Below are 14,745 nucleotides of genomic sequence, written 5' to 3' on the forward strand. Positions count from 1 at the left end.
TATTTTGAGTGGTTAATTTCTAGAGCTGTGCAAAACTTTGCACTTCCCTCTTACCCTTCCCCACATTCAAGGACTCTGGAGAAGGAGCACAGGGCCTCATGAAGGGAATCAGCTCTTCTAGCTTAAAGTGGGTGTCAGCAGGAAATGGCAAGGAACCACAAATCCCTCAGGAGTCTTCCCCCATTCCTTCTGAAACTGGCTCCTACACTGAGCAGCAAGGGCAGAGATAGTCTATAGACTAGCTCTCTGGCTAGGGAATCCATTTGAGTACTCTAGAAATCAAATGATAGCTAAGATGCTTGGGATCCCTAATGTGTGCAACAGCTGCTGCAGCAAGAGGCGTTTCATCACTACCATTAACATTGAAGGGTTCAGAATCCATTGCCCCCAAAATCCCGGAGGATTTGGTGCAAGAGTAGTTTTAGTGGCAGCCACCCCTTGCAAACCTACAAAATGGGGGAAAGAACCCAGAGAGAGAGCCTCCAGCCCCATACAGAGTCGGAAGGAGGATAAGGCTACCACTCCCTGCTTGAGAAGACAGCAATGATAACATTTAGGAGAGGGAGTCTTGGGCAGAAGGTGTGGGGATGGGATGGGTTGCTGGCATTGGTTCATTTGAGAGTCACACATTTCTGTAAAGCGCAAGCCATCAAGTGAACCAGCCACGATTGGTCTGTTGCCAACATCTAAGACTGGACCCTGCAGGACACAGAAATCAAACACAGAAGGATTTGCTCATCTCCACCCACTTCTCTCCTTTCATTGAGTTTAATGGAATACTATGAACATGTAGGGAGGGAAATGAACCGTCTTCATTAGGGCAGTGTTAGGACTCTCCCCTCTCAGAATGTAATTATTCTGGTCCTTAATGCGGTAATGAGCTATTCAGATCCCCTGGACTGGTTATTCTTATGCTTTGAGCCCTTCTTCTCCTAAGCCTCTTATGAAATCCCCACTTGCCCACAGCACAGGGAACTTACAAGCATCTCCTATCGTCTCCACCTTGTAGACATCATGGTTGTCTATGATTTCATCAAAGGTAGTGTAGAGTTTGTTTAAGAAGTCCACCACTTGGTAAGGTGTGCTGGTGCTGGATAGCTGAGTGAAGCCAACAATGTCACTGGTAAGGCACAACAAGAGAACAAACACTGTCCAGTCAGGTGTTTGGCTAAACACCATCCAGTCAGGTGTTCTGGTTAAACATGAACACAATGGCACATCTTCCCATGCAGTACTATTTTCTCAGCTGGAGGTACTGACCCCACCACAACCACAACCCATCCCTGAATTTGTTTTTTCAGTTTGTTTTGAAGTCTCTCTTTCTGGCTGGGGATCTTCCTCTTTAAAACATTTGCTTAGGCTGAGAAGAGATCCCTTCAGTACCAAAGACCGGATAAAACTAAGTCAGCTTCACTTTCCAACGGAGCAGACAATTTTTCATCTACAACCAGACTTTGTGGATAAACGGTCCTTGGTTTTAGACTATGCACACAAGAAAAAGTGGATGTAATATCCTACCTCTGTCATGGATTGAGCAGCTGGCTCTTTAAATTGTTGGACAGCGACTCCCCGCTGTACCTTTTACCATGCTGTTCAATGGCGAAAGCCAAATAAAGTCTGTAAAAACATGTTTGATGTATGTATTGTTTTTCCACCTTAGGGACCAATCCTGATGTCTTTACTTGGGCACTAAATATTTCTTTTAACTGCTAGAGGTGATGTATTACCAAGTGTTAGACTTCCAGCCATGTGATAGTCTCACTTTCCACTTCATTCATTTTAACATAAAAAAGGGCAATTTTGTGACCTTTCATAGAAATTCACAAATTTGCGCTGAGGAAAATTTTGCCATTTTTCCACCAGTGATCACAGCTTTGACAGAAATTATGTGCCTGGAGCAAAGGCTTCATCCACTGCATTTTAACAGCACTCCTTTCCACAGGTGGAAATTCGCAAACCTCCATTATGGTCTCACTCAAATAAAAAGTTTAATGTTTGTGTTTCATGGACATTATTTGCCTCCTCTCTAAAAGTGACTTGACCACAACTGTTTTGTGCAGGTAAGTTATAGTCCTAAATCCACCCATTCCCACTTACCTGAAAAAGATGGTGGCAATTACGTAACTTTGGGCTTGTGAAGGTTTTCCTTGCCTCAGATCATCTGCTACTTGCTTGGGTAACATACCTATTTTAGAGCACAAAGCAAGATTGTCAACTATTATTGTAGTTGACTTATTATTGTAGGGTGAGAAATGCACGAAAAGGATAAAATTAGCTTAATCTGATTTTTCCCCACTCAGATATAGAAAGCAAAAGGAATGTTTATGAATGTAAAATGCTTTGACATTGGAAAAAATGTAGGGATAAAATCTGCCCTCCCTTACAGCCTGGTAAATCCAGAGTAACTCTGTGGAAATCAATGAAGTTGTAGCAGTTTGACACCAGTGTAACTGATGTCAGAACTTGCCCATATGTGCTGCTTGTTATGAATTCTAATTATTATTACAACTAGTGTTACTATTAGAGATAGGCTTGAATTGGAATCACACATCCTATCTGAATCCTAGTGTAGCTGTTCCATGGATCGATACAGGGCTAGAAGAAAGCTTGGGAGCTAAACATTCCAAAGTCAGGGGAAGTCTAGATGTAACCAGGCCCATCTCTGATTCTGTCTGTCTTTACCTCTCTTTTGTTTTCCTCTGTCTTTTCTTTCCTGCCTTCTGTCCCCTCTCCTTCTGTGTTTCATCTCTGGTCTTTTCGCTCTCCCTCATTTCTCTCTCCTTTTCCCTTTCTCTCCTTCCTGATTTCTCTCCCTTGTTGTCTCTGTCTTTCCTCTCATTCCCATCCTCTTGTGGAATTCTATAGTGCACAATCTACAAAAGAACCCAACTCCTCTATGAGCTCCCCAGGATCCTCCAGCATGCCTAGAACTGCACAAGATGACATTCTCAGCAACAGAAGAGGGTCTCAGAACGTTGAGGAAGCTGGAATATTAACTAGTCAATGTAAAAGTATTTATTTTCTGGGGGGGGGGGGAACTATGAAGAAATGATAAATATCTATTGAATCTTGCATGGAGGAACTATATTAAAGGATGACCTATAAAAAGGTAGTTTCTTCCATTGCTTGCCACTAGGAAAGCTAAATTTCAATTACTACTGCTCAGAATATCCTATATTTTCTGTAATATGATTGACTTACTATATAATAAACGATCAGTCTTCTGCTTTTCATGCATTAAGTCCTGGGTTCGTTCTGCAACTACTACTTCCAGGTGTTTGCTGTATTTCTCCATCTAAGGAGGACAAACAGATTCCATAATATAATCCATTCACTAAGGTGTTCATGTTTATAAACAGCAGGGAGTTCAGCATTTTGCTGGTTCTGGTTTGGTAACATTTAGATGGGCACAGGTCAAAAGTTGGTCTAGATTATTTTTTTCTAGACCAAATTCTGTCCTTAGGTACGTTCATGGCTCCCACAGGAAATCAGTAAGATCTCATGCTTCTGAAGGCAGAATTTGCCCCATTGCTTTCGAATTCTACATAATCATTGGGAGCCAAGTCCTGGATATCAGTGCACAGTACCAGTTGTGGAGATGTGCATTGAGACCCTCTGCAGGGACCACATAAGGATCCAAGTCTCAAGCCTCCACCAACAGATCACAGAGCTGCATTAGGCCATGCTGTGGCTTGTGCACCCCTACTCTGAGTAGCAATAGATGATGGAACCACAAGCCCCATTCCCACCACCAAAGCCTTGCACAATAGCATTCAAGATGCCTCTGGAGAGCTGTGCTCTTGATATATAGTAAACTCGGCTTCAACTGCAGCTGCACCTGGGAAGCCATGCACCCGAGGAGGGAGGACAGGATTTACACCACCTGCATTTTTAAGAAACAATTGTTATCACATTATTTTTTTTAATTCAGCCCTAAACAAAATTGAGAACTGAACTGAAGGAAAGGGGCTAGATTGGAACCTGGGACTCAAAGTTAACTGTAGCTTCCACAAAAACAACAAGGAGTCTGGCTAATTCTACTAGAGGTCAATGAGTGTTTGTTATTCGTCTTGGCAAACAATGGGCATGACATCAAAGGACAAGACCATTCCAAGTGATTAGAAGGGAGAGCTGGCAGCAGGTGGGTATGTTAAGTCCTGCCTGGGTTGTTTTCTGGTTTGATTAAGAATCTATTAAGCTTACCAGAGTCATCATCATGTCGACTGGACTAACTTTGTTTGGATTCATCTTGTACAATAACTTCTTGACTTGCTCAAATGTAGGCCTTTGGGTTGGGTTGGTTTTCCTGCACCTCCTGATTAGCTGAAACAGGGAAAGGGAGAAAGAAAGCAAATGGCCCTTAATAGTTCAAGGTACAGATAGGTTTTCCTTCGAGTGCTATATCTTGGACCATTTGTGAACTTGGGGCCAGATCATCAACTGGCGTAAAATGACATAGCTACGTTGAAGTCTCTGGAGCTACACTGATTTACACTGACTGATAATCTGGCCCATGTAATTCAATAGCATTAGTAAATGAATATGCTACTGGGAGAAACACTGGAATGTTCAAAAGCGATGCTTGGTTTCCTCTGTCAAATACTTTTGAAACTTTGGGCCCAATTCTTATTTACACTAGGCCACTTTACGCTGCCGGAGTGGTGGAAATTGGCTTTAGGGCTTATCTATTCACAGAAATTGTACTGGTTTAACTTAACTCGGTTTAAAAACTGATTTTGTTAAATCAATGTAAAACTCAGTGTAGACAATCTTATTTCCGTTTAAGGGTAGCTTGGTTTTATTTAAATTGGGAAGCTAAGCTATGACACTCTTAAAGTGAACTAAGAGTGCCTGCACAAAAACTTGAACCAGTTTAACTAAATTGGTTTAAAGACACACTTTTTAGTAAACCGGCGCAATTCTGCGTGCAGACCAGCACTTAGTGTCAACGAGACTCAGACCTTTAATCTCATTTAAAAAACAGACATTGCCCCAGACACATACTATAATTTACTAACTGACTTTCAAATGCTAACAATAAAGCTTCACTGATATTAAATATGTAGATGGACTTGACACTTGATAACAAAATTAAAAGCCATACAATTCCAGTGACTGAATATTGAAACATTACTGCCCTGAAACTTTTGGGGGACAAACTGAAATTTTCCATTTGGCAGAATAATGGCTCCTTCATAGGGCTGATCACACTGAAAGCTTACATCAGCATAGCTACATTTCTCAAGGGTGTGAAAAATACACACCTTTGAGAGATGTAACTATGCCGACCTAACCTCTGGTGTAGACAGTGCTAGGTTGATGAAAGAATTATTCCATCGAGCTAGCTACCACCTATTGGGGAGATGGATTAACTACAGTGATGGGAAAACTCCTCCCGTTACGGGCGTGAGTGTGTACACCGAAGTACTGCATCTGTGCCACGATAGCATTGTAAGTGTAGACATACCTCTAGTGGCTATTAAAGCTAAAGAGCATTTTATGGTGCCATGCTTAAAAACTACACTCTTAACTCTGCATTTCCTGGGTTTCTAAGTTAAAAATAATGTTTACATTCCTCAAAGGAATATTGCACTGAAACCACTGTCATGTGCCTGCAATCTGAAGTTCACCTCAATGAAGATTTTTGTGTGAGAGACTATATAACCTTATTTACCTCCACATAGTCTGTAGGGCATGGGCAGGAATTCTCAGACTTTCCTGAAATTAATTCTGTCAGAGGCAGGCACGATGAATATTCCGCTGAATGAGAATCATCCTTGAAAAAATAATGTTGGGAGAACAGGAATGGGGACAGCAGTGAAAAGAAATCCATAATAACGATGTAAAGCACGGAATACACCAATCAAGGAAAGAGAGAATAGCTGGTAGTTTTCTCATCCACCATGTTGAAAATACACCCCTATTGTCATGTTTGGGACATATTCTTGCCTATCACTTCCTGTACAGACGCCTTCCTTTTATCTTTCCATTGGAAATGTTCCAGATTAGGGCTTTTATGTCTGAGTACAGAAGAGGCCTACATATCTCACTGTGCCACAGACGGCTGTCTCCAAGCTCTCACTCAGCTGACAAGATCTGAGCTCAGCCTATATAGAAGGGGAGCAGCTCTTGAAATTATTGAAAACATCAGACACAGCAAGAGCCCCCTGTGAAGCTGAAGGACCACATTGGGCCACCGGCATGAACAGTTAACAGGGGAAGAACCATAATCATAAGTGCAGGTCACTAGAGTTATTTTTAAGCCAAATTGTTTTATGGAGCCAGAGTTGTTACAGGGGTTTTTTTCAGGTCACCTTATGTTGATTTTGATGCACATAGAATCATAGACCTCAGGAGGTCATCTAGTCCAACCCCCTGCTCAACGCAGGGCCCACCCCCACCCCCAACTAGTCATCCCATTTCCCCCAGATCCCTAAATGACCCCTTCAAGGACTGAACTCACAACCCTAGGTTTAGCAGGCCAATGCTCAAACCACTGAGCTATCCCTCCCCATCATTTATGCAAACAGTTTGGCATAGATCATTTACCCTGAATCCATGTACAGACAACACCTTCCCCACAGATGGAGGCTCAACAGCTACCCCAGCACTGTCCCCCCAGCTTTGGATCCTATCAAGGTGCTTTGTGGGTCTGGGGCTGTATTGTGGGAGGACTGGAAACTGAGCAGGCCACAAGAGGGGTGGGCAGGCCAATGGTAAGTCTGGGAGTGACGTACCTCATCCCCACTCCAGCCCCACAGAGCGTACCCAGAAAAAAAGAATAGAACAGAAGCTGTATTATCTTTTCCACTGCATTTCTCTTGGGGATCCCAGGGGTTGGTAGGGCCAGGAGGAATCTTACACTGGTAGCGTGGCTCCACTGGAAGTGGATTTAAACCAATGTAATCAAAATAAAGATCCAGCCCTGAGTAACCACTGAAGATTTTGATCCATGATGGGAATATATACCGTTGTGAACACAGTACTGTGAGCCCAATCCGGCTCCCACTGAAGTCAACTGGAGTTCTGAGAATAACTTCAATGGCAGCAGAATCAAAATTATGAGGAACTTCACAAATAGCTCTTCAACTCTTACCTGCACAGGGTCACTTCTTGTTGCGATCTCTAATAAAATGATGGAATAACTGCAATATTACAGACAAATAATTGGAGTGAATATATTGCAAACAGAGCCTTTTGAAGAACAGGATGACATTTTTGCACATCTTCTCCCTCACTCCCTGCTTTTTTTTTCTTTTTCTTCTTTTTTTCCCCCCAGTCACTAATCCATCCTTATTTGGGACACATTCTCAGGAAAATCAATGGACCTTTTGGATGCCTAAGGACTGCAAGATTGGGCCCATGGTGTTTTGGCCAGCAATACACACGGTCACATGCTGGGGTGGCTAAGCACCTTCTCATAGTGCCAAACACCAGGTCTATTACAGCATAGATGCCAAGCACTAGTCAACCCGGGCTAGATGGACAGCGCTCGCACTATTACAGGTGCCATCTCGTTTGGAGGAACTCTCCTGCTGGATTGCTTGGGAACTCTGGTGCTACGTGCCTCTATCTGATTTCACCGGTTGCCATGTATTTGCCAAGGAAGGGTTGTCTGCCCTGTAGCACAGACAGACTTTGCAGGCACTTCGGGTTGGCAGGTTGAGCTGTAACAGGGATCTCAGTAACCTTTTAAGTTCACTGCAGTGTTCAGTTGCCGAAGGCATGAACAATGTACCCCCCGGCACTCTGTTTTAAGGAAAGGTCTTGGCAAGATGTGGCTCCAAGAGGCAAGCTCAGTCACAAATTTACAGCTACGTAGCCTAAACCTGTGCACTTTGCCCGCTGCAAGCTGAAAGCATATCAAACTAAGTCAGCATTACTGGGAAACGTGATGCTTTTTGGATGGGAGGAAGTGACGAAACAAAAGGCATGAGACACTGCTGCGAAACAGCTGCTTGCGTGGAGCACCATAACTCAAGGAGCGTTGGTGCTCAAGCACTCAATCACTCTGTAGTCAGGCCTAGCACAGAAATAGAACAGCATAGCTGGGTTCAATCTTTAGACAGGCAAGCCATTTTGGGCCAGATTTGTAAAGGTATTTAGGCACCTAAAAATGCAGAGAGGCAGCTAGTGGGATTTTCAAAAGCACCTAACTCCCACTGAAGTTAAAAATCTGGCTTGAAATGGCTAATGGTCATTAGCAGCGTCCTGGCAGGTCTCAGCATAATACATGTATGATTCTGCAGAAGACAGTAATACACATGAATCCAAGACATAAACTAACGAACTTCTCTGCAGAATATTTCCTTTTTGGTGGGTGTTTAGTGATACCAGGGGGAAGAATTTATTGAAATCATTTGATGTTAGCGTGCTTCCCCACACTGGCCCTGCAAAAGATAAGTTAGGCCAGGTGGACCCAATCAGCTAATTAGGCTGCAAACAGGGGATCTTGAGTTGGAGGCAGCTAATTAGAGAGACGCTCACCTGTGAGGGACAGGTGGGGCTTCTACAAAAGACAGGAAATTGAGAGCAGAGGAGACAGGAGGGTGAAGTCTATAGTTACTCCCTGGGAGAAATGGTTGGGGGCTTCAGAGACAAGTTGCCTACAATTACTTGCTGGGAGGAGGGAGTGGAGAGACTGGCAAATCTCAACGAGTGGGGAAGGCCCTAGCAGGTGTGGGATTGGCTCAGGGAAAGGCAGCAAGGGAACAGACCTTGGCTGCTGTGCAGAGGGTGTCTGAGTTGGAACCTGGAGTAGAGGGTGGGCCCAGGTTCTCCTGCTCGCTGCTGTGGGAGTGGCACTGTGCGGCAGTGAAGCAGAGGACTGGTCTGGGGAGCAAGCACCTTAATGCATGCCCCCCCACACACATACAGCCCCCCCGGAATGGGAAATCACAATAGTGACCTGGCTGGAGGGCTGAGTCACGAAAAGGATGCTATTGTTCCTGTTGCATAGGAGAAACTGACTGGGTGTAAGTGCTGGAAGGGGTGTTGGCCTGACCGAACTAATCCCCAAAATCGCCAAGAGGCAGCGTCATCCAGTGGTGAGTAGCACAACCCTGTCACCGTTAACAATGGGGACATTTTTATGAATTCAAACAGCCATCAGAAGGTATTGCAAGGTATTTACATGCCAGATATGCTAAACATTCGTATGCCCCTTCATGCTTCAGCCACCATTCCAGAGGACATGCTTCCATGCTGATGATGCTTGTTAAAAAAATGTGTTTGAACTCCTTGGGGCAGAATTGTATGTCCCCTGCTCTGTTTTACCTGCATTCTGCCATGTATTTTGTGTTATAGCAGACTCAGATGGGAACCCAGCACATGTTGTTCATTTTAAGAACACTTTCACTGCAGCTTTCACAAAACGCAAAGAGTGAGATTTCTAAAGATAACTACAGCACTCGACCCAAGGTTTAAGAATCTGAAGTGCCTTCCAGAATCCGAGAGGGACGAGGTGTGGAGCATGCTTTCAGATGTCTTAAAAGAGCAACATTCTGATGTGGAAACTACAGAAGTCGAACCACCAAAGAAGAAAATCAACCTTCTGTTGGTGGCATCTGACTCAGATAATGAACACGCGTCAGTCTGCACTGCTTTGGATCATTATCAGCATGGACGCATGTCCCCTGGAATGGTGGTTGAAGCATGAATGGACATCTGAATGTTTAGTGCATCTGGCACATAAATATCTTGTGATGCTGGCTACAACAGTACCATGTGAACACCTGTTCTCACTTTCAGGTGACATTGTAAACAAGAAGCGGGCAGCATTATCTCCTGCAAATGTAAACAAATTTGTTTGTCTGAGCGATTGGCTGAACAAGAAGTAGGACTGAGTGGACTTGTAGGCTCTAAAATTTTACATTGTTTTGTTTTTGAATGCAGTTATGAAACAAAAAATTTACATTTGTAAATTGTATTTTCATGATAAAGGGATTGCACTACAGTACTTGTATGAGGTGAATTGAAAAAATACTATTTTTTGGGTTTTTACAGTGCAAATACTTGTAATCAAAAATAAATATAAAGTGAGCACTGTACACTTCAGCATTGTAATTGAAATCCATATAATTGAAAATGTAGAAAATATAAAAACATTTAAACAGTATTCTATTTAACAGTGCGATTAATCACACTAAAGTGTTTTTAACCGTGCAATATTGTGGATAGCTTTCTTCCACTGAGGGAGTGCATTTGGCTGTTTTGTCGCTTAAAAATTCCTTGTTGCTCAAATGCTCTGGTTGGGTCAGAAGAGATGGAAATACAAAAGCAGACCTCTGCACACCACAGCCTTTTATTCCTTCACTACCCCTAATTATTTATTATTCCAGTAGCTCCTAGAAGGCCCAACCAAGATCAGGGCCCCATTGTGCTAAGCACTGTACAAAGACTAGGTAAGAGACCATCTCTGCCACAGAGCTCTCACAGTCCAAAAAGACTAAATAGTACTGTCATTCCCTCATGGGATACAGAGGGAATAAATGACTTGCCCAAGGCTACACAGGAATTCTGTGATAGAACAAGGGAGTAAACCTAGGTTTCCAGATTCCTAATCCAGTGCCTGAACCACAGAACCATTCTTCTCCTTGCAACCCTCCTAGTAAACCCCTGTACATGCTTGAATAGGAGGAGGGGTAGACTAGAACCTGGCATGATAGCATCCTCTGGGCAGATGAGCGATTGTGAAATATTGCCCTCTGGGTTCTCTCAGAAAGAAAGGCACAGAGTTTACTCAAGAGCATTCTTTTCCTCGAAGTAGCTGTTTTTTCTCTCCATATAAAATATAGCCGTCCAGTGTATTCAGCAAAACCACTCGGTTCTCATTGCATATGGAAATATACTATGGATGAGGTTTGCTGACCCACTGGAAAACTGCTCCATTTTAAGTCTTAGAATATTGCCATTAGCTAAGTAGTAACTTTTTTTTCCAACAGGGAAAACACAAGGGAGGAAGTGATTTTAAAAAAACAAAAACAAAACACCATAGACCCAGGGCTAGTTTTTTTTATATCCATTTACCTGGATTCAAATCCAGAATAGCTCCATAAAAACACATGGAGTTACTCTGGATTTACACCAGCATTACCGAGCTGAGATTTTTGGCTCCCAATCTTGGAACGGTAGATCCTGGCATCTAAATTAGTCTCTAAATAAGAATCAATTTTTAATCACAATCCACCAAATTCACCCTGGTATAGCTTTGGAATTTAGCTAAACTATTATGAAAGACTATTTGATCACAGAGAGAAAGACAGGAAGTTTATCGTCACCTGTACACATCTGCCATGGAAGTGGGGACATAGTCTGACAATGAATGGGCCTCAGGAGCCAAGTAGATCTGCATCAAACGCTGCTGATATGTGCTAGCACCCTCACAAGAATCCTCTTTTCGGTAGGACTGTAATCCATAGTCTTGATGGAAGAAAGAAGGAAACAGGTACTCAGTAAGGGTTATGTTCACTCCTGAAACTCTTCCATTATTAAGTAGCAATATTAATGGTTTAAAGGCGTTTGCTCTGTATGAGGAGATGAGACTTGGTTTAAAAAATAGCACTATGTTGCTCTGATTTGTACCCAAATATAGTTGTGTATACTGGAATGGTAGCTTGAATACTGGGGGAGAGTGTCTGGTGAAATATGACTGCTTCTTGGTACCCCTGTGGTGGTGGTTCTGGCCCAGCGTATCCAGCCACAGTAGGCTCATTGCTGGCTCTGTCTTGCACTGCATACTTGCTTCTTTTCTGCACCTCCCTGCTGCTAGTGTAGGGGTGTGCCCAAAGAAAAGGGGGTGTGGTTGGGACACCTCTCACCTGTGGTGATCTCCAGCTGTGGTTTCAGTGTCTTGGAGTACATAGATACCAGGGTAAGTCAGAGCAGCTCTCAGGCTCCTCCAATTTACACTGGGGCCTGGACCTACACATAGAGGCCACAATATTGTGGGAGTGTAAAGGGGAAGTTTCCACCAGCTTTGTACCCCCCTTCCAACCTGCTTTGTATGAAGCTCGTCTGGACTCCCGGATCTGACCCAGTGTCCAGGTGCTGAGCTGTGTTCAGAAAACAGCATGATAAAAATTCTCTGACTTCTATTTCCAAGATCCAGACAGCACTGAAATTTGGTGTGTGGAGGCAGGGGTTCAGGTTTGCGGTTTTGGTTCAGACCAGTCTCTAATTGGGACACTCCAAGGATCCCATTCTTTAGACTGGAAGCCCATCTTTTCAGCTAGCTGTGAAAGGGCACTGTCTGTCAAGTCTGAAAGGAGGACTTATGTCAAAGAATGGCATCGGGCAAAGAATTCATAGATAATGACATGGATACTGCTAGGTCTGATTGACGCCATCATTTGTGTCATATAATTGGTAAAAGGTAACGCATCTTAAATTGTAAGATAGACAGGATAATGTAATGGGATGTTTGCTCTGGCATAGTTTCCTTTTAATGAAGGCTGCTGCAGTTAGCATTTCCACCTCAAAAGTTGGCTCACAGTCCTGCTGGAGCAGTGAAGGCTGTGAAATCAACTTGCATTAGTAGTTGGCCATGTTTCAGATTTCCATCTCTCTTCATTACCTGAAATTTTACAGACCCAGCGGTCGTCTATCACACAGTTATTAGACTTTAAGTATCCATGATAGATTTTATGCTGGTGAAGATAAGCCATTCCATGTGCAATGTCTCCAGCAAAGGAAAACCTGAAAGGCACACAATCATTATGAAGAGGTTAGTATTCCACTGAACCAGACACTCAGGAAGGGATTCATCCAAAGACTACTGAAATCAGTGGAAAGACTCCCACTGACTTAAATGGCCTTTGAATCAGTCCCCAGGGACTCAATCCTGCAAAGTGCTGAGGACTCCCATGAGTTGCTGAATGCCCTCAGTTCCCATGCAGTTGAATGGGAGTGGAGGGTCCTGGGCCCCTTGTAGGAATGCACAGCGTCTTGTGGGAGTTCTCAGTGGTTTGCAGGATTGAGCCGTGTGTGCAGATATTTGAGATGAGCAAAGTACTCAACTTTCTTAGTTTGCGTGGCGTGTCGACTTGGACCATTTTTTTTCTTTGTTGCCTAGAAGCAAGGCAAACATAAGGCAGAGAGAGAAGGGATAAGGGACAATTTGCAATTATACATGATGAAGTAGTTCATATGGGAGTTCCTTTGAAATCCTGAGCCAGTTTTGTGTACATCTGTTTTTATGGGTAATGCTAATGATGGACTTTTAGTTGTACTAATCTTTTCATGGTTGGCCTACCATGAATGTGGCTGTGCTGCTCTTTTACTCATCTTAAACCAGAACATCAAAGTGTACTAAGTACAGAGGGCCACTGTGGGGGCAGGGGGGGGAAGGCAGCTGTAGAGGAGCCAAGGTTTAAAATGGTGTTGCAGCATACTAGAGATGGGATGAAAAGGTTTGGGTGTTACATGGGGAGTACTAAATTCAGGGGTGTCAGGATGTCCATGGGACAGGCCAGATCAGAAACTTGGATCCTCTTAACCAATGGGTCTCTCTCTTTCTCCTTGTGTCTCAGAAGCATGGTATCCTCTGGTATACATCACAGCACTGTTGCATCTACCACTGACTTTGTTTGAAGAGGGATGTTAATTGTAGGTAGTGTCACCTGGTGATGCTACGTGTATCTTATTTCACAGGTCTGTTTTTTTGTTTTTGTTTTTTACCTGAAGCCCCAGTTGAGAGGAATGTCTTCATTGAGCAGCACATCACTCAGGCTACCTTTCGGACAGTATTCTGTCACAATGGCAACATTTGGCATCTCTGTACAACCTCCGATGAATTTGCAGAGGTTGGGATGATCGAGTTCTCTGTGAAAATGAACAGGAATCACATCCTTTCTAAGTCTTCCCTCTACACCTTTTGGAACTGGAAAGTTTAGGGATTTTGCCACTGGGTTGAGAGGAAAAGCTAAATATGCACAGAAACATGTTCAGACAGGTTCAAAGAAATGTTTTCAACACTGTTTGGGAGAGAAAAACATGACAACAAGTAACAATGGGGCAGGTTCTGATCTCCATTACACTGGTGTAAATGTGGAATGGCACCCAATGTGCAGCTTTCGTTGTTTACCTGACTTGCTTTACTTCCTTGCGTATGGATTTGGACAAGGTGAATGTCATCTTCCTTATTTTCTTGATGGCGACTGTTCTACCATCACTGCAACAAGACAAAGACTTTTCTAAGTGCTGGAATCCCACATGGTGAGTGTGCAGTATTCTCTATATAGGAGCTTTGGCTCTCTGGGAAAGGTGCACAGATGTGGATTTTGTCAAAATCTGGATGGGAACCTGGGTCTGAATCATGAAATTCAGACCCAGGTTCCCATCCAGATTTTGACAAAATCCTGGAACTGGGTTTTCATTCCCTGCATCCCCACAAAGATCACTACAAATTGTGCAGCTCAGGTCAATTTATCTGTGTGTATTAGGATGTTCCCCAATCAAAGAAGTGAAGTCTTCTGTTTTCTGCAGGGGAGCACCAGACTAGTATGGAGTAGATGAGAGTGGTGTGGGCAGAGGAAAGAACCAGTGGGGGCAGAGAAAGCTGCAAACCCCCAATAAAAGGGCAGGACAAAGTAGCAGGTGATTCCCTGGATCCTTCCCTCCACCTGGAGCAACTTTGAATGCAGTCAGCTGGGGAGTAGCTCGTGTGTACAGGGCTGCAGTTTTAAGGCAACAGCCTGCCAGTCCAAGGTCTCCTCTGTGCTTCCATGTGGCACTCAGCTAAGTTGT

The 14,745-nt window shown here is 43.5% G+C and overlaps 2 protein-coding genes across 3 annotated transcripts in view; one reads left to right on the forward strand and one right to left on the reverse strand.

Moving 5' to 3' along the window:
- Positions 1-14,745, forward strand: part of TMEM215 (transmembrane protein 215) — a 68,171-nt gene that overhangs the window by 20,447 nt on the left and 32,979 nt on the right. The window lies entirely within an intron of this gene.
- Positions 1-14,745, reverse strand: part of LOC141987065 (atrial natriuretic peptide receptor 2-like) — a 39,453-nt gene that overhangs the window by 6,570 nt on the left and 18,138 nt on the right. The window contains exons 10-19 of the mRNA XM_074952107.1: positions 14,084-14,170; positions 13,678-13,821; positions 12,575-12,696; positions 11,280-11,421; positions 7,097-7,145; positions 5,675-5,776; positions 4,204-4,323; positions 3,202-3,295; positions 2,098-2,185; positions 981-1,120 (exon numbers count right to left, since the gene is read on the reverse strand). Of these exons, the coding sequence (XP_074808208.1) occupies positions 981-1,120; positions 2,098-2,185; positions 3,202-3,295; positions 4,204-4,323; positions 5,675-5,776; positions 7,097-7,145; positions 11,280-11,421; positions 12,575-12,696; positions 13,678-13,821; positions 14,084-14,170 (1,088 nt within the window). The remainder of the gene's footprint in view (positions 1-980; positions 1,121-2,097; positions 2,186-3,201; positions 3,296-4,203; positions 4,324-5,674; positions 5,777-7,096; positions 7,146-11,279; positions 11,422-12,574; positions 12,697-13,677; positions 13,822-14,083; positions 14,171-14,745) is intronic.

Source organism: Natator depressus, chromosome 5 (assembly GCF_965152275.1).
Source record: "Natator depressus isolate rNatDep1 chromosome 5, rNatDep2.hap1, whole genome shotgun sequence".
NCBI lineage: Eukaryota > Metazoa > Chordata > Testudines > Cheloniidae > Natator > Natator depressus.